The following is a 27,074-nucleotide window of genomic DNA, read 5'->3' as shown; positions in this document are numbered from 1 at the left end:
AAGATAGATTACAACATACAGTAACTCGAGCCTCTCTCATCTGGCTACCAGGGAGCAAACGAAATTAAAATACGAATATGAAAAATAAGCTTTTTATGGAAAAGAAAGCAAGAAATAGATTTTCCATCCCCACTTCAGATTAGGGCAGAGTATTTGAATAAATACCCTGTGTGCATCACCAGCGTACACGCTAACTGCCTGTTCTGAACAGCCACCAGACAGCAATGTACCAGCGATTTTAGGACTTGTTCAAATGGTAAATAAATTCAGGGATACGGGGGATTAAATCCTGACCTTATTAAAGTCAATGTGCAATTTGCCACAAGCTTCAACGAGGCCTATTTAATTTTCTGGTTTTCAAGCATTTTGCATTGCTTAGGACACTTGTGAAGCAGCAGACTGAAGCACACAGAGCAAGTCTAAAGACCTTGAGTCCGCTCTCAGCTCTGCCTTCTTATATGATCTCGGTTGAGTAAGGAATTTTATTTCTTCATACCTACATCTCCCCATCAGTAGAGTGAAAATAACATTCATATAAACCACCACGAAAGAAAAAGTCTCCAGGTGTGTGGTGCTAGTCCTGTCATTTCGCACCTCCTCACACAGCAAAGCAATTTGGCAATAATGCGGTTCACAAACACTCAGGATAAATACAGTATTTAGCATCTCTGACAGACACAGAACACCCTGAAAGATATATTGTCCTCCAACCAGCCATTACCAAGAGCAACTCTGGTTTTTTTCTTTAAAGAAAACCCTGTATTTAACCTGGTTTCCTGAAACAGAAAGATTTCTATGGCTTTTTATCAGTGATACCTCCCCCGTGCTCATCCGACTCCTCAAACTGATTATTTTAAGCACGTGAGGGACCACAAAAATAGAGTCTCCTGGTACTAGGGAGCAGAGATACCAGCCAGGGGTCCTAATAGATAGGGAGGGGATTCTGCCCCTTCACTCCGCTCTCGTCAGACCCCACCTGGAGTCCTGCGTCCAGCTCTGGAGCCCCCAACACAAGAAGGACATGGATGTGTTGGAGCGGGTCCAGAGGAGGACCGCGAAGATGATCCGAAGGCTGGAGCACCTCTCCTCCGAGGACAGGCTGAGGGAGTTGGGGCTGTTCAGCCTGGAGAAGAGAAGGCTCCGGGGTGACCTTAGAGCAGCTGCCAGTGCCTGAAGGGGCTACAGGAAGGATGGAGAGGGGCTTTTCACAAGGGGGTGTGGTGATAGGACAAGGGGGAACGGCTCTAAACTAAAAGAGGGCAGATTGAGATGAGATATGAGGAAGAAATTCTTCCCCATGGGGGTGGTGAGGCCCTGGCCCAGGTTGCCCAGAGAAGCTGTGGCTGCCCCCTCCCTGGCAGGGTTCAAGGCCAGGTTGGATGGAGCTCTGAGCACCCTGGGCTGGTGGAAGATGTCCCTGCTGATGGCAGGGGGGTTGGGACCAGATGATCTCTAAGGTCTCTTCCAACCCAAACCATTCTATGATTCTATGAATTTTGAGGCCAAACTCAGAGAGGCGGTTGCTGCGAACCGTGCGATCACCATGTGAAAACAGCAGAGAAGGAAAAGTTCTTAAGGTCTTGGTCTGTAGTATGAATAAGCCACTGGTGGATGCAGCCATGAAAAGCATTGTTTTTCAGGATAACTCCTCTTAAAGTATTAATGCAGCAGCCAGACAAGGCTTTGTAAGACCTTGTCTGGAATAACACCTATCTTCAAGAAAATGACCTGCAGAAATATGTGCAGAGGAGCATCCGTCTTCTGTTTGAAGGATAGATGTGAACATAAATGACCTCTGCAAATCTATCAGAGAAGGAAGATAAGCTTTTAAAAAACAGGAACATTGATTTGGGCAGAAAACAAGAAAATGAGAAGTAGCCTTGCATAAAACGAGGCGGGAAGCTGGGAATTTTTGGTCAGGACTGAGATTCTGGAGTAGCTTTCCAAAGTTACCAAAGAGGAAGAGAAGCTACACGTGAGTATGGTGCAGCTCCAATAGGCTTATGAGCGTGATTGTGCTCCAGCAGTCTGTAGTCACTGAGATGCAGATTCAGCCACCTGAGATTTGCTCTTCACATCTTTGTTACTGTGAGAAACCTGTGGCTGCAGCTGAACTCTGAGAAGAAGGATTTGATGCTCCTGAAGAAGGCAAAACATGGCTTACTGGAAATTTCTACTTGATATTCCCCCAGACTTCTCACATCACTTGTAGAAGTGTTATTAAACAGAATCACAGAATGGTAGGGGTTGGAAGGGACCTCTGTGGGTCACCCAGTCCAACCCTCCTGCCGAAGCAGGGTCACCCAGAGCAGGCTGTAGAGGACCTTGTCCAGGCGGGTCTTGAAGGAGACTCCACAGCCTCCCTGAGCAGCCTGGCCCAGGGCTTCGTCAACCTCAGAGGGAATAAATTCTTCCTCAAACACAAAACTCCTGCCTTTTCTCCCTGTACATCACCTTCTCCACCAAATCCCCCGTAGACACAATGGCCCTTGTGTTCATGGTGCCATCACCACAGCATCACATCTAAAACAAACAGGTTTCTTGTTAGAGGTCAGCATGAGTTTGCAGCCTAGCAGGTCTTCTCCTCAGGAACGCAGGCCTGGAGAAGTCTTTGCTTGGTGTGCTGATTTGCCTGAGCTTGACTATGGTTTCTTCTGTCAACAGCAGCAGCCTCCATCCAGCTGTCATCCAGTTGTCAGTTAGTATGTGCCGGTGGAATAGCTGTTTTCTTACTGACTGGCTCGTGTTATCTCAAAAGTGTTTGTGGTGATAACAGGTTCTTACACCTCCAATGCAAAGCCCAAAAGCTATTACTTGGATCTCAATTGCTTTCAGGGCCATTGTGTGACTCTAACCAAAGAATGAATGACACCAGATTTCTGGAAACATTTGTGGTCTGTTCCCAACACTGAGGCCAGCAACTTTTTCGCCTCTCCATTGCTGCCCCAGGCCCTTTCCATCTCCTTCTAGCCTGCTGCCACAACTCCTCCATCCTTCACATCTTATGTTTCAGGCTCTATTTCCACAAATTCCTTTCAGATTCAGCTTGTGCCACAGACAGCAAGTTATCGCGAGCTCTCTGCGTACCAGCTGGCTGTTTGGTAGGCGCGTTCAGGTTTGCTAGCAACCACCACCAGAAAAAGACTGAGCTATCTGTGCCCTTCCTTATTATAGAATCAAAGAATCATAGAATGGTTTGGGTTGGAAGGGACCTTAAAGATCACTTGATTCCAACCCCCCTGCCATCAGCAGGGACATCTTCCACCAGACCAGGATGCTCAGAGCTCCATCCAACCTGGCCTTGAGCACTGCCAGGGAGGGGGCAGCCACAGCTTCTCTGGGCAACCTGGGCCAGGGCCTCACCACCCTCATGGGGAAGAATTTCTTCCTAATATCTCATCTAAATCTGCCCTCTTTTAGTTTAGAGCCATTCCCCCTTGTCCTATCACCACACACCCTTGTGAAAAGGCCCTCTCCATCCTTCCTGTAGCCCCTTCAGGTACTGGCAGCTGCTCTAAGGTCACCCCGCAGCCTTCTCTTCTCCAGCCTGAACAGCCCCAACTCCCTCAGCCTGTCCTCGGAGGAGAGGTGCTCCAGCCCTCGGATCATCTTCGTGGCCTCCTCTGGCCCCGCTCCAACACATCCATGTCCTTCCTGTGTTGGGGGCTCCAGAGCTGGACGCAGGACTCCAGGTGGGGTCTGACGAGAGCGGAGTAAAGGGGCAGAATCCCCTCCCTCGCCCTGCTGGCCACGCTGCTCTGGATGCAGCCCAGGACACGGTTGGCTTTCTGGGCTGCCAGCGCACATTGCCGGCTCATGGTGAGCTTCTCACCCACCAGTACCCCCAAGTCCTTCTCCTCAGGGCTGCTCTCGAGCCACCCCCCGCCCAGCCTGTGCTTGTGTTTGGGATTGCCCTGACCCACGTGCAGGACCCAGCACTTGGCCTTGTTGAACTTCCTGCGGTTCACGCAGGCCCACCTCTCCAGCCTGTCCAGGTCCCTCTGAATGGCATCCCTGAACTGCATCTCATCCCACGTCTGTCACTCCAGCTTTACCACCACCAGATCCTGCTCGTGCATCCTCTCTCTTTCAGTGATGCTTCCCACCCCCGCAAAGTTTCCTCAGTGCCCTATTTCTCTTTGTGACATTGTAAATAAACACAATTCTGAGGAAGATTAGTATTTAAATGGATGTTTGAGCAACTCCGCTGATAACCCTGAGTCCATATTTCCTTTGTCAAAGCTACCCACTGCTTCTTGTCTTCAGCCACTTCCTTTTCTATCATGTTTCTCTGCTTATCCCTGCTCCATCGTATTTCTGACAGGGCACCAACCCAAATGCCTTAGAGAAGACCAGGCAGGTGAGGTCTAACGCCCAAGGCTTTCTCATTCTGCACGCTCTTGGAGAGCCAGGCATTGGCACTGTTTCCAGCTCACGTCGCTGGAAGCCAACTGACTGTTGTCTGCACACGCAAAAAATAGGCAAGCGTGCTACAGCCTCCCTTCCTAATATGAGATAGATGTAGGAGATAACAGAAGAAAAATAATCCAAGGAAGACCCCACATGGAAAATACAGTGCTAAATGGAAGTATTATCCATCGTCCTGGGAGGTGAGTGCCGGAAAGAACGGCACGACCACAGCACAGTTATGAAAAATCTGCAATACCCATGGGGAACGAAAGGAAGTCTCTACAGCCAAAAAAAAAAAGATGCACCTCGCAGCTCCTGCAATAAATGTAGGAAACTTCACCCACAGCCAAGAGGCAATTATCTATCAGCATCATTAAAGGACTACGTGTGCCGCGTCCTATGCTCTTGTCTGGCTGGCAGCGAAAGCAGGGCCTGCAGAAATCTTGACGTTGCTGGGTGCATTAGAGAGGCAGCTCAATTTAAACAGCTTCTCATCCTACTTGGCCTTTCCCATTCTGAATAGAAAGGAAGTAGTTTTAAAAATATTTAGTGCATCAACGATCAGGACTGAAAAATGATAAAAGCCTGAGTCAGATCTCGCTGTAATTAAAGAAAGAATCCCTCCAAGTGCAATAACTCAAGATACGAGGCCCATCACAGAAAATTACCTCTGAACACGGTACACACGTGTCCACGGTGGGACAAGGGCCAGGATTCTGGCCACCAGATCCACAAGAGTGCTGGGGGGGTAACTCTTGTATCTTCCAGTCTTCCACAGCTCGTACAGACCAGTGCCACGGATCACTAGCGTCGGATAGAGCTTCATGCCATCTGGGCGAAAAGCAGGATTCTCAAAAAACTCCTGCAAAAGTGGAACAAAAAATGCAAGTCAGGGCAACACAAACAACATCTCCTGGGGCTTCAGCTCCCCGACAAAGTGAATTTCAAGGTAGATTTTGTAAAAGACAATTGTAAGTACATTTTAAGAATTACTGGCTTGCATTAAGTTGCCAGTATTTCTCAGTTTACGACATTTTTTGAAATAAAAGAGCATGTTCTAGATTTAAAGAGAAGGCCACTAAAGAAAAAAGATCCACGTGACAATGCTACGAGGCGAATCTGCACATTACTTCTACCTTTCAGCATGAATTCAATAGAGCTGGCACCATTCATTGTAACAGACTCTGCTCAGAATTAGAACAATAGGAATGAGTGTACTTCTCTTCAATCTCAGCAGACCACATTTAGAGATTAATCAATGTGTCTGGGACACATCATTTGAATAGCAATGGAGAAAAACAGATTTATTCTACAATGATGTTCTGAACAATCCTGGAGAACGGGAGGACAAACTGTATCTCCTGCTAACTTCTATGACTAAACCTGGGTGCAGAACTGCAAACTGAACAGCGCTAGCTTGCTCTACACAACAAGCACATTTGGATTTTTGCAGATTAAATTCCAGTAATGACAACTAAAATAACATCACTTACAAAAATTAAAACAAACAGGCAAGGCACCCTGAACCAAGCGACCATTAACTTGACTGAAGCGATGACATGGCCCTCATTGTAACAGCATCTATTGGCCAGACCTAATACTGGATTAGGCTGTGGCACACTTGAAATCCACCACTTGATCCCTCTCCAGCATAGCATTCTTACAGTAATAATAAAAACTACACGTTTGCTAAGCTGAGTTAACGGCAAGCTACCGTGGTCCCACCAGTTGCTGCACTGGCTTTGGTGCTCACCAGCACTTGTGAAGTGCTTCAACACATTACAGAATCACAGGGTGACAGAATGGTTGGGGTTGGAAGGGACCTCTGTGGGTCACCCAGTCCAACCCCCTGCCGAAGCAGGGTCACCCAGAGCAGGCTGCACAGGACCACGTCCAGGCAGGTCTTGAATATCTCCAGAGAAGGAGACTCCACAACCTCCCTGGGCAGCCTGGGCCAGGGCTCCGTCACCCTCAGAGGGAAGAAGTTCTTCCTCGGGTTCAGCTGGAACTTCCCAGGCTTCAGTTTGTGCCCGTTGCCCTTTGTCCTGTCACTGGGCACCACTGGAAAGAGTCTGGCCCCGTCCTCCTGACCCCCACCCTGCAGATATTTAGAGGCATTTCGAAGGTCCCCTCTCAGCCTTCTCTTCTTCAGGCTGAACAAGCCCAGCTCCCTCAGCCTCTCCTCGGAGGAGAGATGCTCCAGTCCCCTCCTCGTCCTCGTAGCCCTCCGCTGGACTCTCTCCAGTAGCTCCTCATCTTTCTTGAACTGGGGAGCCCAGCACTGGACACAGCACTGCAGATGGGGCCTCCCCAGGGCAGAGCAGAGAGGCAGGAGAACCTCCCTTGACCTGTTGGCCATAATCTTCTTAATGCACCCCAGGATCCCATTGGCCTTCTTGGCACCTAGGGCACTCTGCTGGCTCATGGTCACCTTGTCGTTCCCCAGGACACCCAGGTCCCTCTCCACAGAGCTGCTCTCCAGCAGGTCAGCCCCAGCCTGTACTGGTGCATTCACGTGGCCCAGACCCATTCAGATGTTTTGCTACGTTTCTCACTGCTGCCCTGTGTTAAACCAGCTCTCGCAGCGCTCCAGCAAGCGCCGGTGTTGGAATAAAGTGCCATCAGCTGCCTGCTGGGAGCAGGACCTCCCCACCTGGGCAGCAGTAAGTGGTGCTGCTGGCTCTCCGTGCTTCACAAAACCACACTTCAACATGATAAAAAGCAGCAAACGGTTTGCTGCTAGCTTAAGCACACCAAAACGGATCTGCACAGACTTGAGCGCATGCTAGATCCAGCACAAGGACGGGGAGAGGCGAGCAAGGTCAGAGGAACGGTAGGACCACGTCAGCCCGGGCCGTTTCTGCCAGACTCCCTGCCTGAGCCTGGGGCCAGCTCCAGCACCCTCTGCCCTGCACGCCCGCACTCCTGTGCCACCCCACCTGCTGTGCAGCTGCAGAGAAAAACAGACCAGAGAGTTCATCCAGCTGAAAAAAGAAACCAGCTGAAAAATATCTTTTCAAGGCAGAGCAGCCCCCTGAGCCTACACATCCTCACAGAGACAGGGAGAGCTGAGTCAGTTGAAGAGACAAAACAAGATCTGGACCACAGACAAAGTCACAGCATCACAGAAAACAGTCTGGGTGGGAAGGGACCTTTTAAGGCCGTCCAGTCCAACCACCCTGCCATGGGCAGGGACATCTCCACCCAGATCAGGGTGCTCAGAGCCTCGTCCAACCTGGCCTGGAATGGTTCCAGGGATGGGGCATCTCCCACCTCTCTGGGCAACCTGGGCCAGGGTCTCACCACTCTCAGAGTAAACAATTTCTTCCTTAGATCCAGTCTGAATCTCCCCTTTTCTTTTAAAGCCATCACCCCGTGTCCTGTTGCAACAGGCTCTGAGAAGCAGCCTGTTCCCATCTTTCTTATAAGCCTCCTTTAAGTACTGGAAGGCCACAGTAAGGTCTCTGCGAAGCCTTTCCTTCTCCAGGCTGAGCAGCCCCAAGACCACAGTGCTGCTGCAAAATTAACTGTCAAATCCTTCATTCATGGCCTGATGGAGCTTCAGCCATCACCACGCCAGCAGCACTGCTGGCTCAAGGAGCAGTAAGTCCCATAAAGGAAAAAACAACACAACGGGGAGGTACTGGTTTCAAATGCTGCAGGGTTCTTTTAACTCGGATCGACTGACTGGATTTACCTGCAGCTTTGCAAAATGGTTGTGCCAAAAGCTGCTGCTGCTGAGAGAACCCCATCCAGGCACAGCCTTGTCGTGCTCACCTCGTTACAGCACTGCGAAACAATCTGGTTCTTGCAGAGACTGAGACCCACGTCCTCCACCCTCAGCCTCCAGGAGGGATAATTAGCTCATTCCTCCTCAAAGAGTATCCAAGACACAAGACCAACCATCCCAGACATGTAGCACTCCTCGTATCTCATTAAGCTGTGCTATCTGTCAAGTAAATGGTTTATAAGGCAATTAGCCAACGGCAGATGAAGAGAAATGACGTTGATCCCCAGCGTCAAGGTGCTCACTCTGGAGTGTCTGCAGATACAAGGTTGGTCTCCTCCTCTCCTCAGGACCGTTGATGCACTCCATAAACGCTCCCGTTTGTCACGAATCTCACGTCGCCACCATGAGATGACAAACCACCCTTATCTTGCCAGCTTAATGAAATGACAGAGTCATCACCATCAGCTCTGAGGATCGGACATAAACGACTTCTGTGGAGGCACTCAGGGCTGGTTTGCGCTGCAGCTCCACAGGCAGGAGGTGTGATGGCTCCCAGCCATGCCGCCCTGCTCCGAGCCCTGATGGACCCTTGACCAGGATGACTCACCTCGCTCACAGGAGAGAATGGGCGTTGAGTGGAGAGTGCTTTTCTTCTGTTTCAGCATCGGGCTGGGTTACGGAGTGGTCTGTTGAGCACCACTGATGAATCATGGAATATCTCAGGTTGGAAAGGACCCATAAGGATCATCGAGACCAACTCCCAGTAAGGAAGTAAGGTCAGAAACGGGATCTGCCCCCATGTGACAGCAGGGAACGATTACGTCTGCTTCACACATCTCTTAGAAGCCTGTGTCTTCCCCTCTGATCCAAGGGTTCAGTTTGACTTTATAGGTCAACATTGTCACTGGCAGCTGTCAGAGAAGGCAGGTGTGCTCTGCCCTTGGCTGACCACTCTTACCATTCTTCACTCTGAGGGTGACGGAGCACTGGCCCAGGCTGCCCAGGGACGTTGTGGAGTCTCCTTCTCTGGAGATATTCAAGACCCGCCTGGACAAGGTCCTCTACAACCTACTGTAGGTGACCCTGCTTCGGCAGGAGGGTTGGACTAGATGACCCACAGAGGTCCCTTCCAACCCCTACCATTCTGTGATTCTGTGATGGCCCTGGTGTGCATTTCATGCTCAAGATCCAAAGAGAAGGGGAAAAAGGAAAAATAAATCACTGGACTCCTTTGCAAACCAGCCAGCTGAAGCAGGTGTGTAATCCAAAGTCATACAGCATATAGGGTAGCGTCGGGTCAGAAAAATAATCCAGAATCCTGTTGTCCTGGAGCAACCCAAAAGAACAGACTTCCAACTTTTGTGGGTGGTTAGAAGTGCTCTAACGTAAAACAAAGCAACTGTGAAAGCAGGAATACAAAAATCACGTAAGAGATGATTGTTCTGACGAGAGGAGCTCTATGGCCAAGTGGCACTGAAGAAGAGAGAGACATTAAGGTAGGGAAGCAATGATGCTTCCCCAGTGAGATACAGGAAAGTAAATAAACCACTCCAGCAAGGGAAAAAGTCTGCCAGTAAGGTTACGTATTAATATTCGCAACGATGCTGAACCGAACGCAAAAGCATGTATGATTCACCAGTCAGAATATTTAAACATTCACTGCTTTAATTGCAGATTAAAGGCAGGCATCAACAGAGCACTAAGGTTAAAGCCATCCAGCAGGCAAAGGCAAGGTCAAAAGTGAAGGTTCATCATCACATTGTGAATTTTGCCAATTCACACCCCTTGCACGTTTTACATCAGTCCATTAAGCTAGCTGACAATGCCACTTTGTAGTTCAGCAATGCTGGCATTAAAAAAATCAACGTATTTTCACATTTATTTCTTAGACTATTTCTCAAAATCTTCCTCAAGTTCACTTATTTCAAAAGTAATTAATTTCAAACCATATAGCAAAGCGGTGTTTCCTTTTTCTTCTTCCTGAACCCCTTCTTCCAGCGGCAAACTTTAAATAGTCTCTGTAAATCCCAATATAGAAAGGCTTAACCTTTTCCCATTTACAAACAGTTTTGACTGAAGGGTGGGTGTCAGGAGGACGGGGCCAGACTCTTTCCAGTGGTGCCCAGCGACAGGACAAGGGGCAACGGGCACAAACTGAAGCCTGGGAAGTTCCAGCTGAACCCCAGGAAGAACTTCTTCCCTCTGAGGGTGACGGAGCCCTGGCCCAGGCTGCCCAGAGGGGCTGTGGAGTCTCCTTCTCTGGAGATATCCAAGACCCACCTGGACAAGGTCCTGTGCAGCCTGCTCTGGGTGACCCTGCTTCGACAGGAGGGTTGGGCTGGGTGACCCACAGAGGTCCCTTCCAACCCTGACCATTCTGTGATTCTGTGACTAAGCCTCTCCTGAAACAAAGGAACTATAAAATACTAACACATGCCAAGCTTTAGTAGGAATTGTAGCCTTGTCTTTTTTTTAATTGGACACCTTAAAAGGTGTCTTCGACTGATAAAAACGTTCAGAACAGTTTACAGCCCCGACAAATTCGATCCCTAAAGCAACATTTGTTCCAGAGACCACCATCCACAGGAGTCAACAGGAGGCTTTCCGTCAGCTCGAGCAAGCGCTCCATCAGGGCTTAAACCCACGGCTGCTAACGCACCGTGAAGGCAGAGGTTAAAGCTGACCTAGAGAGAAAGGATCTTTACGTATTTCCAGGTGGTTTTTTTTAATCCCTTGAGGACGCGGCACAGCGCTCCCGCACGCGTGAACATCCCAAATGGAAGCACGTAGCAACTTCAATGCTGCTTAGCCAATTTTCTTCGAACTTGAATTTTTTTCTATGATTCTATTCTATTTTTCTATGATTCTATTCTATTCTATGATTCTATTCTATTCTTCTCCCCTCTAAAGACTGTAAGGCAACGAGCATTTAACATGTCTCGTACAATAAAGAAGGATGCTACAGTAAAATCTGAAAATTTGCGTGTGTAGAGGATGGACAGGATGTGAGAGATTATCGTGCTGGTTTAACAGTAATTAGAAAAAAGGTCAATTCAGATCAGTTGGAACTTAAATGATCCGAAGGTTCATAAACATGGGCCTTTTCACACCCTAAAATAATGTTCCTCGTAACTTTTCCCAGTTTATGTGGTATTAGAGAATAGTTAAGTACTTTTTCCACAGCAAATAATGTCATGAGTAACCAGAGAATCCTGGAATTCACCATTTTTTTTTGCTTCACCTGAGTTCCATTACACACACCTCACTTGTCGGAACAGCTGCTCCGTGAATTACAAACAATGAATCTTAATAAGATCCCATCAACGCACATTCAGTCTACAAGGTTACACAAGTTAGCCACTAACATGCTTTATGAGAACAGTAATTGATTTTACTAGCATATGCCTCTGTTGTAGAAGTTCTCTGTTATTAAAGCTAATGGCTTCTGTAGGATCCATTCATCCACCACCTCATAAACTCGCCGCTACGAATAATCAGGGTCCAATGGGTGTAAAATTAGTCATTTAGATGCCAAGAAGCCACTGGTTTTTCCATCAAAGCAGACGTATCGAAGTGAGTGATGGAATCCTTTTGTCCAACTCCCACCAATTGCTCTGAGTCTTAAAATTTGCAGGACATTGTAATTACTGTCCAAGAAAACAGACATCAGTTGAAAACCAAAAGTCAGCGTAACACTAGGTGAGCCAAAAAAATATCAGAACAGAAGAGGAGATGGAATCAGGAGACGAAGTCCTGACCTCAAGTATTTCCCTGTCATGTGTGTTTGCAATGACCTTTTTCAACAGAAAACCCATCAGTCACCCATGTATCTGCTCAGAGTTGCAACAGAAAGGTCAAGGGTTTTGGGATCATAACGAGACCACGCAGCGGTTTGGTCCCATTTTCCAGTTTGGGAATAGCACAACTCCGCCAATATTAAAAGATTATACAGTTTATACTAAAATATATTAAAAGATTATTGCAGTTTTAATCTGATTTTACTGACCACCTTAAGCACAGAACAAATTAGAAACATGTTTTGTAGACACCCAAAAGCTGCAGTTCTTCAAAAAAAAAAAGAGAAAAATATCATTTTATGGGATTCCACCTCAACATTTCGCAGACCAAAGATTCAGTTGCCACCTTTAATCTTCTTGCTCTCAAGATGTTCAACTGTTTGAGGAGATATCAGTTATAGGATAAGTGCAGCAATTTTTTAAAGCGATTTACTAAAATGTCAGGATTTGTTAAAAATAAAGGTCACAAAATCTACTTTTTAACGTCTGTCCACTAAAAGTCAGGTGCCACTTCACCTCATTCTTGAATCGGTCCCTTTACTGTAGTCCCTGCATTAAATAGATGATTAAATTCATGTCCAACTACATTATCTTAACTCTCCGTATTACGGCATTCCTTATCTCCATCAGTTGTATTATTTATAACCACGAACACCGGCAGCACTTGACAGCGACTGCGTTGAATGACACTTCCAACTCTACAGGGAACGAACAATCACTTAGTAGCTTAATTATATGCATTAGCAGAAGCTTGGGGCTCAAAAACGTGGCTCTGTTATAACTTGAAATCTGCATTTTTCCCCTCTTTCTTGTAAATGTTGGTCTGATTAAACTGTAATGACAGGATCTGCGCTCAGCGATACTGACAACGGCCCGCTGACCGGGTACAGACTAACCCGCGCCTCTGGAGCAGCGCGGGAACGCACGCGTGGTCAGGCACCAGTTGTCACCTGGCAGGCAGGGAAACGGGGTGCCAACAGCAAGCTGAGAGAGGGTGGTTTTAAAATCTCTTAAAATCCATATCTTTTTCAATTATGTGACCCTGGACTTCCTATTAAGTCACCAGAACGTAGGAAGATGCTACTTGTCAGCCGCTCTGAACATCGTCCGCTTGCAGACTCCGACTTGTGATAAATCAGGTTTTAGATCTGGCTTACCATTCCGTGGGATAATGATGAAAAAGCATGGTGTTTACTGCGACACACGTGACAAATGCATATATGATACATACTGCAATCGTACGCACACTGTGCGCAAAGCCAGCGGAGCACAGGCGAACACGAACGCAACGCAGACCGGCCGGCGGCGGCGAGGCAGCTCAGTCCTCCACGGCAGGGAAGCCAACTCTCCCGCGTTTCACCCGCGGCAAGCTGGAGCTTGGTTCTGCTGACGGCGTGCACGCCCACCCTTCAAGGTATCTTTACCCGACGCTTATTTTAAATACACAGAATTAAAATACAATTGAAACGTTTTTCTCACATAACCTGGGGAATTCCTGAAGTTGCCTTGGGTTTATATAAAGATGGTATGCTGATATTACTTGTGCCAACTACACCGCTGTTCCTGAGGTTCATCAGGCATTATTTATCCTCAGAGAGTAACATGTTCCGTCCATTCAAACGTTCTTTGGAGGAGTGACCCTACAGCGCAATTAGCAAATCCTCCTGCTCAATCAGTGATGTCCGATGCAAACACGGCACCACATGAAGTTCAACAAGGCCAAGCGCAGGGTCCTGCACGTGGATGGGGACAATCCCAAACACAAGCACAGGCTGGGCGGGGGGTGGCTCGAGAGCAGCCCTGAGGAGAAGGACTTGGGGGTACTGCTGGATGAGAAGCTCACCATGAGCCAGCAATGTGCACTTGCAGCCCAGAAAGCCAACCGTGTCCTGGGCTGCATCCAGAGCAGCGTGGCCAGCAGGGCGAGGGAGGGGATTCTGCCCCTTTACTCCGCTCTCGTCAGACCCCACCTGGAGTCCTGTGTCCAGCTCTGGAGCCCCCAGCATAGGAAGGACATGGATGTGTTGGAGCGGGGCCAGAGGAGGCCACGAAGATGATCTGAGGGCTGGAGCACCTCTCCTGCGAGGACAGGCTGAGGGAGTTGGGGCTGTTCAGCCTGGAGAAGAGAAGGCTGCACGGAGACCTGATTGCAGCCTTTCAGTACTTAAAGGGAGCCTATAGGAAAGATGGGGACAATCTTTTTAGTAGAGACAACAGTGACAGGACGAGGGGTAATGGTTTTAAACTAAAACAGGGTAGGTTTAGGCTGGATATAAGGAAGAAATTCTTTACAATGAGGGCTGTGAAACACTGGAACGGGTTGCCCAGAGAGGTAGTGGAGGCCCCATCCCTGGAAATATTCAAGACCAGGTTGGACAGGGCTCTAAGCACCCTGATCTAGTTAGCGGTGTCCCTGCTCGCTGCGGGGGGGTTGGACTAGATGACCTCTAGGGGTCCCTTCCGACCCAAAGCTTTCTATGATTCTCTGGTTCTATGATTAGCATGTAGAAAAACAGCACATCAGAGATTGCAGCACAGTAATGCACAGTAGGTGAAACAGAAGAATTTGTTTCATATTCATTTTGCTCGTCTACACTCCTGAAGGAAGAGGCTCAAAATGCTGCAGAAGTATCAGTTCCACATCAGTGAAGACCTTGACACGTCTCACAGAACTATTACAACAGCACACATTAACAATAACAAAGGGGTTTGGCTGTCACTTAATAATCTGTATTCTTACTTTAGGATGTTCTATAACGCCTCCATTGTAGATTTTGAATGTCAAATCAGAGAAGTGGAGACGTCCAGAGTGAAGAGCGTAACGGACCCTGTAATTCAGCCTCCAAGGTGCAGGAAGCTGTTAGGACTCCTCCCTTCCCCAGCAGCCTCAAAAACCCCAAACCCACATGCCGAAGGGAACTTCTCCAGAAGCAAATCCTCACACAAGTGAATCCTCACAGCCTTCAGCTTCAGTAAGGATGCTTTATCACATTAAACCCAGCAACAAATTGCTCTTGGGGTGCAAAGCAACAATTATGGTGGAGACAAACTAATTGCCTGGTGCATTTAGCCCACAGATGTGAAACCGCCTTCAGCGAGTTATTTACCAAGAGCCTGCACCTCAGAGCCATAAACACCCTCATTCTCTACACGGTGTAAGAAACCGCTGCTGCCAGACGAGGAGGGAATACGCCTGCTTGCAATCCCACTCCTCCCACGGTCTCTTTTTACCTCTGGGCTGTCAGGATCTACAGGTTGTCCCCTCTCTAACACTCCATTGGATAGTTGCTCTGAGGGAGCTGGGCTTGTTCAGCCTGGAGAAGAGAAGGCTGAGAGGGGACCTTTGAAATGCCTCTAAACATCTGCAGGGTGGGGGTCAGGAGGATGGGGCCAGACTCTTTCCAGTGATGCCCAGCGACAGGACAAGGGGCAATGGGCACAAACTGAAGCCTGGGAAGTTCCAGCTGAACCCGAGGAAGAACTTCTTCCCTCTGAGGGTGCCGGAGCCCTGGCCCAGGCTGCCCAGAGGGGCTGTGGAGTCTCCTTCTCTGGAGATATTCCAGCCCCGCCTGGCCGCGGTGCTGTGCCCCCTGCTCTGGGTGACCCTGGTTCGGCAGGGGGTTGGGCTGGGTGACCCACAGAGGTCCCTGCCAACCCCAAACATTCTGTGATTCTGTGTGACACTCTCCAAGTTTGCAGAGAACTTAACGCAAGGAGATCCAGGTCTGCAACAGTCCCCGGCACTGCTATTAATACAACTCCATAAGAAGACGAGACATTTAACATTTGGAAGAGGCCCTGGGCATCAGCAGCATGACCTTGGAGCGTGGTTTTGACTCCTGAACGCAGTATCTACCCGAACACCAAGACAAATCTCTCCAGATTGTGCTCACTGCACCGAGCAGTCCCATCTGCTTCGTCTTGCCAGGTGCTCCAAGTGACTCTCCATTTATTACGCAGTTTTGGAGAGACCCATGAGAATACCTCGATCGATTTGCTGTGAAGTTTCACCTTCACTTTGACCAAGCACAGAACTCCGGTCTTTCTGTTCCTGGGAGGGTCAGCTTTCCCCTAGGGCTAAGTACAGGAAATACAGCATTTTTCATTGTCTTAAGTACACGAGCTTTGCAACACGGATCCCTGTAAAGCATGTCTCCTACCTTAAAAAAACATCGAGACCAGCAACTCTGTAACGTTTTTGATCATCTAATCCTCCTTCACCAGACCTCTCCTTTCCGTAGGGAGCATCAATACAGCCGCGTGCTCTCTCCCACCCCACTCAGCCCCGCGAAAGCTTCTCTCATTTATGATGTTCACGGCAAAGCCATCATGCTGCTCCAGTATGCTTTTCAGATTAAAAAGAAAAACCAAACCCCACACAAAACCAACAACTGAGTCCTCAAAAACTTAATTTGGACATCATGGTTTATCCACTCTGATGGCAAGCGTTCAGTTGCTGCCGACAATTTCAGGTAAAATTCATATTTTACTGAAGGACGCTCTCCCTGCCTGGCGAATTTGCGCTCCCTACCCACAACGCATCCCTTTATTCCTGCGCCCTTTCCATTCGGCTGTACGTTCCCAGCCATATGCTGGTTATTGACTTCAGCAGCAAGGGGCCTTCGTGAAAGAGCCCCGGAAAACAACTTCTGACTGCCGGCAAGAAAAACCACTGCTTGAACAGACAGAGCTCCTGCATGAGGCTATACAACCCACGGTTCTCTGGGGACCGTTAAGTGCAGAAACGATCTTTTCGTTCAGGTAGAAACAGGGGTCTCAACCGCACCTTTACATTTTGCAGAAGCTTTTTCTGAATGGGAGGCTATTTTATAGGTAGTGATTGTTATTATCATAACTTTTATGGCTGGCATGCTGGAGGAAAATGTGCATGCGGACAAAATACTAATTCAGAAGGACAAAGGCAGCAATCCAAGAGCCATAATAAATGCAGTTTTCCCACCCAGCCTTGCAATTTATCATGCCCATACTAAAGGTACAGCAGCATGTACTGTTTCTATTGCAGTGCAATGGAACATAGCAGAGATCACGCTGCTACCAAAACCCCCATCCTTTGCATTTTCTGGTTTGAATTGTGACACCCAACCCACATGATGCCTGGATCCCCAAATGATGTAGCAGATTACTCCATGCACCAGTACAGGCTGCGGCTGACCTGCTGGAGAGCAGCTCTGCGGAGAGGGACTGGGAGTGCTGGGGGACGACAGGGTGACCATGAGCCAGCAGCGTGCCCTGGCTGCCAAGAAGGCCAGTGGGATCCTGGGGTGCATGAGGAGGAGTGTGGCCAGCAGGTCAAGGGAGGTTCTCCTTCCCCTCTGCTCTGCCCTGGGGAGGCCCCATCTGGAGTACTGTGTCCAGTTCTGGGCTCCCCAGTTCAAGAAAGATGAAGAGCTACTGGAGAGAGTCCAGCGGAGGGCTACGAGGATGAGGAGGGGACTGGAACATCTCTCCTACGAGGAGAGGCTGAGGGAGCTGGGCTTGTTCAGCCTGGAGAAGAGAAGGCTGAGAGGGGACCTTAGAAATGCTTACAAATATCTGCAGGGTGGGGGTCAGGAGGACGGGGCCAGACTCTTTCCAGTGGTGCCCAGTGACAGGACAAGGGGCAACGGGCACAAACTGAGGCACAGGAAGTTCCGTCTGAACATGAGGAAGAACTTCTTCCCTCTGAGGGTGATGGAGCCCTGGCCCAGGCTGCCCAGGGAGGTTGTGGAGTCTCCTTCTCTGGAGATATTCAAGACCCGCCTGGACAAGATCCTGTGCAGCCTGCTGTAGGTGACCCTGCTTCGGCAGGAGGGTTGGACTAGATGACCCACAGAGGTCCCTTCCAACCCCTATCATTCTGTGATTCTGTGATAAGGGACCAGTTTTACCTGCACTACTCAATTGATTCAGCTGTTCTGCTTCCGCACATCCTCACACCAAGGGCTGCAGCTTCAACTTCTCCTCCTTCCCTACGCTGCACATACGCAGAGAAAAGTCTGACCTGCTTTCTTGGAAACACAGCCAGAGCCGCAGCAAACACATCCAGCGAGCAAATCAAAGTTGTCTCCACACGGACACTGGAGAGGGAGAGAAGCTTTGTGCATGCAACTCGACCATCTGCAGAAGCAGGCACACACTGGGGCTTTATCTAGATATTTTATCCAGAGAAATATGAGTGCAATTATCTGTGAAAATAGTTTCTAAAAATAGCCTGTTCCTTACTACCATGATTCTCATTAACATAAAAATTATCACGGCGTTGGCCATAGTTCATGAAACCATAATTGTTTCCCAAGTGAAGAGCTTTTTAGCTCTAACATTTACTAAGACTCCAAGAGAAGCTCTAGTAACTCAAGGGCTGATCGTTAAATACCACCTTATCTGCTTCTATAAATGTGCCCATGAAAAAAGAAAGACAGGCAAATTTTCAGAGGTAATGCTGGCTACCTGCCAATAATAGTGTTTCAATGAGGTGTTCAGCAGGAACTGAAAGGAAAATCACTTACCCCACGAAACATTTCAGAGCTATATTTAAAAACACAGATAATTGTCTTCCCAAAAGAGTAAAAATCAATGTAGATCAACAGTTTAACTGTCTTTTATTACAGTTATTAAAAGCTCCTGATAGAGGTGCAATATATTAGTTTCATTACGAATTTCAGCTCCTTGATAAAAATGACAGCCCTCAGGAAAACTATCTCCTTATTTACAGCTAAAGGCCATATAATAGTATTTAAAGTTTTACAACAACATCAACTACACCGCAAAGAGAAAGGACACTCCTGTTACCCGTTGGATTACTCAACCATTATTTTTCTCTCTCATATTCAACACGCCCAAGGAGGCAGTAGCCCTCTGCACAACTTACCCTTGGATCATAGATGCATCAGGCATTTCACTCAAATTAGTCTATTTCTGGGAAGTGCTTATCTTGCAATTCCTTCAGCAAAAAACAGCCTGACGTATGACTGTAAGAACAGCAATTTTCACCAGACTAAAATCATTCAGTGATTGCGTTTTATTTAAGGAACATAAGAACGGCTCCGCTGAATCAAACCCAAAATCCCTTCCGTCTGGTACCGGTCCCCAGCACTGACCATTAAATGGTCCTGCCTATGCTTTCACCCTCGTCATTTTATTTATACGAGACCTTAGATGGACAGATTGAAGCCACAGGACCTCCTCACAGATCTCCTCAAGAATAAAGAGCTGCTCAGCAACTGAAGGCCCATCCAATGTTTCTGGGAAGCATGCACCAGTTCCCACGTGCCTTCAGAGCAGAGGCTTCTGCCAGCAACTTGCTATGAGACTTCCCCGATGCTTCCCCCACTTGAAATCTCTCATCTTCTGGCTCTCCTCCTTGTTCCCTTTCTGTTTCCCCGCTCCCCCGATTTGTTCCATCTACGCAGGGTCTTTAAAGTTGTTTGAGATGGGCTTACAGCCATCCCTCCCAGAGGACCAAGAGGAACAGCAACAATAATCATGCTTAGCCAAAGACCATAAAAAGAAAATAAAATAAAGGCAAACATAGCAATACCTTCTCCATTAATAAATGTTCCTAACTTAGTAATATTTATTCTAGAGCAGATACAGTTTGTTGATTACACCATTGCCACTCGGTGGCTCTGCAGAAAGGGAAAGAGGAATTAGTAACAGCATCCTGGGAATTCTTTAGCCTCCTAAAGTTTTTGCTTAAATCCAAAGTTCTGCTTGATAGCCCCGTTGGCAAGTGTGATTCATGAATCCTCCCAACCATTTACCCCTAGAGTCACCTCATCTCTCTCGTGCTACAACAGCAAAGCTGCGTGTTTATCGCGTTCCACAGAATGAGGTGTCTGCTCTGGTAACAATTCCATTATTCCCGCTGAGTCCTTGATTTATGCTAGCTATTATTCTAATTATTTTCTCCGACCACCTGCTACGTGAGGCACTGTGAATCGGTCTTATCCGTTCTGCTTGTGTTTGCCAACAACAAGAGCAGTGTGTGTGTGCGCACACATGTACACTACCTGACACTCCTGGCACAACCACACGGGTGGTGGGAGGAAGCGGAGCGTACTCCCTCCCTGCAGCGTTCTCCCACATGTGGAATGGGGTGGAAAGACCTGAAGTTGAAAGGAAATCCTCTGAGGCTATAAAAAGAATCAATGAGAAGGGAAGAAGAGAGGCATGATGGGGGCTGACCTGCTGGAGAGCAGCTCTGCGGAGAGGGACCTGGGTGTCCCGGTGGACAACAAGTTGACCATGAGCCAGCAGCGTGCCCTGGGTGCCAAGAAGGCCAATGGGAACCTGGGGTGCATGAGGAGGAGTGTGGGCAGCAGGGCGAGGGAGGTTCTCCTCCCCCTCTGCTCTGCCCTGGGGAGGCCCCATCTGCAGTGCTGTGTCCAGTGCTGGGCTCCCCAGTTCAGGAAAGATGAGGAGCTACTGGAGAGAGTCCAGCGGGGGGCTATGAGGATGGTGAGGGGACTGGAGCATCTCTCCTATGAGGAGAGGCTGAGGGAGCTGGGCTTGTTCAGCCTGGAGAAGAGAAGGCTGAGAGGGGACCTTCGAAATGCCTCTAAATATCTGCAGGGTGGGGGTCAGGAGGACGGGGCCAGACTCTTTGCAGTGGTGCCCAGCGACAGGACAAGGGGCAACGGGCACAAACTGAAGCCTGGGAAGTTCCAGCTGAACCCGAGGAAGAACTTCTTCCCTCTGAGGGTGACGGAGCCCTGGCCCAGGCTGCCCAGGGAGGTTGTGGAGTCTCCTTCTCTGGAGATATTCCAGACCCGCCTGGACGCGGTGCTGTGCCCCCTGCTCTGGGTGACCCTGCTTGGGCAGGGGGTTGGGCTGGGTGACCCACAGAGGGCCCTGCCAACCCCTAATATTCTGTGATTCCGTGAAGGAGTGGAGAAGCTCAATGGAACTGGGACACGGGACTAGTACATCCACACCTATATACATATAACAAAAGAGGTAATATACTCGCTCCTACCAAATAAATTCAGGTTTTGAACAATTATTAATAAACTCACCAGGAAAACGATACACACGCACCACTTTGGAAACCTAGATATGCTTGCAAACGAGTAACTGATGGGCATCCTAGCTGCTGGATGGAAGTTGCAGGAAACACTTCCAAATCAATAAGCCACAAGGGACAGAAGCAACGTTACTCTTGAAACCGTAACTACCTACTCAATTTGAAGAAACACCCAGTGGTTTTAGTACGCAGCCAGCACAATCAGCAAGTTATTTTCCTCCCAGGAGAAGCCCTTGTATTTAATACATCAAGTTGTAATGAAGGCAGGGTGTTCAGACCTCCTCCTAACGTTGTCTGGTTCCTTTTTTGTCCTACCTTTCCCTGGTCTGAAAAGCACAGGGCTAGAAAGGAGGTTAGTAGCACAACAAATCCAGTTATTTTCTCCAAGCTTATTTAGAACTACAGCAGAAGAAAAAATCTATAAGGATCCTTGATAAGGTGCATCTGTCTTTGTCCCTAAAAGTCAGAGGTTTCTTATAGGAAGATGATACATTTTAGGAGAATAATGCGTAAAAGAGCGCTACTCCTGCTCATAAACAGCTTAGTAGTGTTGTGAGAACACAACAGATGCTCTCCCCTTGGTTCCTTTCTTTGCTCTCACGTTATTTTTATGTAGTAGAAGTGTCTAAATATTCACCAGCATGGACTAACAGCACAACATCTAAATAAGCTGTTTTAGCAACTCAAAACCCTGATATAAAGTCTTAAGGTAGGAAATAGAGAACGTACTATCTAGCTGAATTCCCAGAAGGAATTCCTGTCTGTTGAATACTTCTGTTATGTTCACCATTTCATTTTCAGCCCTGAACATGTGGAAAAACAAAAATATAGGGCTGTTTCTTTCCTCTATTCTCTTCTATTTAAGACACAGGATCTTTTAAAAATAAATTGTAAAGCATTTAAGATAGGATGAGAAAGGCAGAGGAGAAGGTAAAAGGAAGAGGACAGCGGTCTCTTGTTCACCGCTCCATCTTGGAACGTGTCACAGTGACCCACAACCTCTCCACTCTCATTCCCCACAGCTCCATTTTCCAAAACCCAGCGTGATCGCTTCGCCGGCCACCAGCTCTGCAGCTGCCTCCTCCACACCGGCCCCTTTCTGCGTGCTGTCCGGTCTCAGGTCGCGGTGGGGACCCCGTGTATCTCTCTAACACAGCCATTTTTGACTCCTCCTCCTCTCCTCTCCCACACTTCCTTGTCTTTAAAACAACACTGGTTTAATTCTTCCCAGTGCTGATGTGATCCATCACCTCCTCCCCACCAGCCCGTCTCTCCAGCTCCCATTTCTCTTCCTCGCTCTGCAGCACTCCCATTACTTCTTGAGGGCTTCATCCTCCACACTGATTACTCATCCTCCAACTCCTCATTCTGTGGGTTCACTGGCATCAGATCTTCATTTGATCTGCAAGTCCCACTTCAAATTTCTGAACTTCTTAACAGGGCTCTCACTCGAGCTGGTCTTCACCGCCCCACCCTCCCTGTATTCTTGAATCCCCCCTCTTACACCAGCACATGGTTTTCTTACTCCGCTGCTTCACATTTCTCTTTCCTGGCCCTCCAGCCAGCCTTTTTACCAAATCCAACCCTTCAGCAAAAGTTTTGTGATCTTATCTTAACCCTTTCTTTCCTAAATTGAAAGATTTCTTAATTCTCTTGGGGCCTCATTCTCACCCGCTCTCACTTTTCCCATCCTTCCCCACCACAACGTGCAAATTCCTTCCTGCCGTGTCCCCGAGCTCGCCCACCATCAGCACTGGTTTTCCCACCTCCGAAACCCAAGAGACTTCTCTGGCAGAAATAGGCTCAACCAGTCGACCTTCTCTGCTCTTTTTGCTTCTTTTCTTGCTTTTCTATGCTCTTGTCTGTTTTCCCAGATGTCTTTTAATCCCCTCTTCTCATAATTCCAGCCTTTTCACCATGTTCTTGTCTCCTCTTCTGCAAACTTGGCCTTCCACCTCTTCTATTTGCGCAAAAACTGTCATTAATAGACTGAAAAAATATAGCAAGGCACTACCCTTCCCCTAATGAGCAGGGGAGCCTGCTGGCCTGCAGAACCCGGAGGCACTTCAGCATCACTTGAAGCCAGACCTTTTAAACAGACTCCCTCAGTCTCCTGCAATGAAACAGCGGCAACTCCAGATCCGACGGCAGAAAAGAGTTGGACAGCTGGGTGCAGAGGAACCTGATGAAGTTCAACAAGGGCAAGGGCAGGGTCCTGCACCTGGGCAGGAACAACCCCAGGCACCAGGACAGGCTGGGGCTGACCTGCTGGAGAGCAGCTCTGCGGAGAGGGACTGGGAGTGCTGGGGGACGACAGGGTGACCATGAGCCAGCAGCGTGCCCTGGGTGCCAAGAAGGCCAATGGCATCCTGGGGTGCATGAGGAGGAGTGTGGGCAGCAGGGCGAGGGAAGTTCTCCTTCCCCTCTACACTGCCCTGGGGAGGACCCATCTGCAGTGCTGTGTCCAGTGCTGGGCTCCCCAGTTCAAGAAAGATGAGGAGCTACTGGAGAGAGTCCAGCGGAGGGCTGCGAGGATGAGGAGGGGACTGGAGCATCTCTCCTACGAGGAGAGGCTGAGGGAGCTGGGCTTGTTCAGCCTGGAGAAGAGAAGGCTGAAAGGGGACCTTAGAAATGCCTCTAAGTATCTGCAGGGTGGGGGTCAGGAGGACGGGGCCAGACTCTTTCCAGTGGTGCCCAGCGACAGGACAAGGGGCAATGGGCACAAACTGAAGCCTGGGAAGTTCCACCTGAACAGGAGGAAGAACTTCTTCCCTCTGAGGGTGACGGAGCCCTGGCCCAGGCTGCTCAGAGGGGCTGTGGAGTCTCCTTCTCTGGAGATATTCCAGCCCCGCCTGGCCGCGGTGCTGTGCCCCCTGCTCTGGGTGACCCTGCTTGGGCAGGGGGTTGGGCTGGGTGACCCACAGAGGTCCCTGTCCACCCCGAACATTCTGTGATTCTGTGAAAAGCCTTAGTCATTTATCAGGAATAAGCAGCAAAGAATAATATTCACTAAATACTTTCTATAGACACTTGTAATTTTGCCTTAAGTAATTCCTTCCTCTTTGGTTTTACACCTTGCAAATACCTTAGATTACTGTCTCTTCTTTGCCGGGTATTACCCAAGGTTAGCTCTTCAAATTTTTTAGTCAGTATTTCCAGTCTTCCAGCACAAATTCTCTGCAGCCCAATATTACTCCAGTAATGACAGGCCCACAAAGAATGCAGAACTACAGCTGCAACTTCATGAGATATTGAGCAAGGGACTCGGGTTTGGCCATACTCTGCGTCACAAGCAATTCTATGAAGACACAGCTAATGTGACGTCCACCCTCTATCTCCTTCAGCATTGGAAGAGAATAATCCAGGAGCAACAGAGTCTGAGCCTTTAATTTTGAGTTAAATTTCAGCTTCGTCATTGACTTCACCTCTAATTTTACGCTCAACACTTTGCCCCAGCCTCTCACTTTGTCACACGAACGTGATATTTGCTGAGTCCTACGACATTATGAAGAGCTCAAGGAATTCTGCACAAAACCGCTTACAAGAAGTACCTACCAGTTTTCAGAATTTCCTTCATGTACTGTGCAGCTGCATTTTCGATTGCTTCTTCTAGACATGCCTCTTTGCAGCACACTAAGCTAAACCATTTCTTTCTGCCTGCACTTCTAATCAATATATTCCACTGTACTGATAGCTTCTTAGTGCCAAAAAGCACCTAGTCTGACCTTGCACAGAAATAAATATACCTGTGATCCCACTACCACGACTACAATTTCTACACTATTTTAAAAAGATGACCAATTTTGACTTTAAAAAACGAAATAGTGAAAAAAAAAATTACCACGCTACCAGATAAAGTGGTTAATTCCCTGAACTGTTTACCATTTGCCTTTTATTCCTCATTTCTATTTCTCTAGAAATAATTTCATATTTTCTTCCACATCATTGATAAAGATATTGACTAGCACTGAGCCGAGAACAGAGGTGCTATATAATACACCTATACACTCTACTTTGCAATTAATTATCTTCAAAATAGTATGCTTTTAACTTTGAATCGTGTACTATTCTAAATCCAAGGAAAGAAAACCACCTTGGAATAAAGTAGAGTTATCTCCAGAGCCCTAGTTAATATCAGAAGAGCTATACTCCGTGGAGACGCGAGTGACTCAGTCTTTCATGAGGCAAGGATATAATTTTCTGGATGAAGTAGTTCAACAAATCTTTCTCACCCTCCACCTCCAAAAATGATTTTTAAATTACTTGTCCTTAAGAAACAATTCTGGCCTGGATCGGAACTAGTAGGTGAGCTAAGAAAGAGAAGCAGCACTAGATGAAAAAGCTGGAACACACTAGAAGCTCTCGGTTATGTTAAGCTGTACTCACAACAAACTGGTCCATGTCCCTTTCAAGCCCCACGTTCGGCAGATCAGGCATCATGTGCGCCACCACTTTAAACCCAGCGTCCTTGGCTAAGTGAAAGGACTCGCACACAGCCTTCACGGTGTGACCTCTGGGGAGAGAGAAGAGAGATTCAGCATCACACAGAAAAAGACATATTTTGATACCTTTAATTCAAGTTATTCTCTAGGAAGTGAGAAGCGTTGAGTTTTATCATCAGTTTATCACCACTCAAGTCTTGGAACGTGGCTGCTAACAAAGTAACCTACACTAAGGGCTAAAAGTCATCCAGTTTGCTACTTCTGCAGCAGGTGAACCACACCAAGGCTACAGGTATTCAAACCACAGCCCGAGAAACCTTGGAGAGCTGCTGAAATTCAATTTGTAAAGCAATGACACAAGTTGATGCTGCAGCACAAGCTAGGACACGCGGCACTAAAGACTGCGTGTAATCAAAATGAAGTGCAACCAGAAATAAAAGCAACAGAAGAGCAAAAGCAGAAGGATGGGGGCTACATAAAACCAGCCAGCTAGAAAAGCATCCTGCAACGTGCTTGCCAAGCTCTCAAGAACTCCCTTTAGACAAACACTAACTCTTCTCAAGTTCTGAGAGGTGCCAAACCTCTGAAACACAGGCTTGGAGTGGGACTCTAAAAGGATTTAATGTTCTCCTCCACGAACATCAAACCTAACTAACCCAGGCTTGCTCTGCAGGAGCTCAGAGAGAGTGAGACGACAAACCACTGCAGGAACAAAGGTTGAATCTAGCACAACTCATTAGCCTCAAGCAAACTCCTCCCTCCTTCCACCTCCTCCACAATGTCACGATCACCACGAACAGCTACCAGGAGGTCCCCATCACATGTGAACAGTCTTCTCACAAAGTCCTTGCTTTCACTCTTCCTCATCTGGGAGGGCTCTTCCACTACTGATTGGCATTGCTGTCCTCCCAGCATCTGCTACCTTCTTCCCTCTCCAAGCCCCGTTTTCCTTCCATCACACTTTTACATCAGATCACCCCATCTTTTGGAATTCCTTGCCAACAGATTAGCTCAGCAGGTGACTCTTCTCCTCCTCGACAGTCCTTTGGAAGAAAAATTAAACCCCATATGGGCGTCTCTACAGACGCATGCCTTCTGCCGAGACCCAACGTTACCCAAACCAAACAGCTACTTCCCTTGTTTCAAGGACCTCTTCCCTCCTCTCCGCTGGAAGATCGTGCCTCCGTTAAACCCCTACATGTAGCTTTACGACTACAGCTTTATGACTACAGCTTTATTTATGATTTTTTTCAGAAGTATTACGGTGTTTTTCTGAGACTGTTCAAGGACAGTATTACTCAAGACCTTGAGTAGCCTGAAGGGAGGAAATGGAGACTTGCTTCATAAATAAAAATTATTTTCTTATTAGAAGCGGAATTTGAGCTGCATCAATAACTTGATTATTTGATGCCTAGATCTGTTCCTGAATATTTTTCTGCCTCACAGCCACCAGAAGCACTCAAAAACCTCACTAATGACTTATGGAACATAATAGAAAGTAATTTCCAAACAGTTAGCCTAATTGGTTGTAATCTGACATTTTGCTACAAGCAAAATATTAAAAGTTTAAAGCCAAAACACATCCCCCACAAAGTAGAAGAACAGGAGCAAAATGAGGTCATTTCAAAAGAAAGAGAAACTTGAATCGCCCTTTTCTGAAAGTATATTCCAGT

General features: G+C 47.9%; 1 protein-coding gene across 1 annotated transcript in view; it reads right to left on the bottom strand.

The window, feature by feature from the left end:
- Positions 1 to 27,074, bottom strand: part of ELP3 (elongator acetyltransferase complex subunit 3) — a 114,661-nt gene that overhangs the window by 46,678 nt on the left and 40,909 nt on the right. The window contains exons 9-10 of the mRNA XM_075415067.1: positions 25,346 to 25,472; positions 5,079 to 5,272 (exon numbers count right to left, since the gene is read on the bottom strand). Of these exons, the coding sequence (XP_075271182.1) occupies positions 5,079 to 5,272; positions 25,346 to 25,472 (321 nt within the window). The remainder of the gene's footprint in view (positions 1 to 5,078; positions 5,273 to 25,345; positions 25,473 to 27,074) is intronic.

This window comes from Opisthocomus hoazin, chromosome 2 (assembly GCF_030867145.1).
Source record: "Opisthocomus hoazin isolate bOpiHoa1 chromosome 2, bOpiHoa1.hap1, whole genome shotgun sequence".
In the NCBI taxonomy this organism is placed as follows: Eukaryota; Metazoa; Chordata; class Aves; order Opisthocomiformes; family Opisthocomidae; genus Opisthocomus; species Opisthocomus hoazin.
This window is presented reverse-complemented; position numbering and strand designations above follow the sequence as displayed.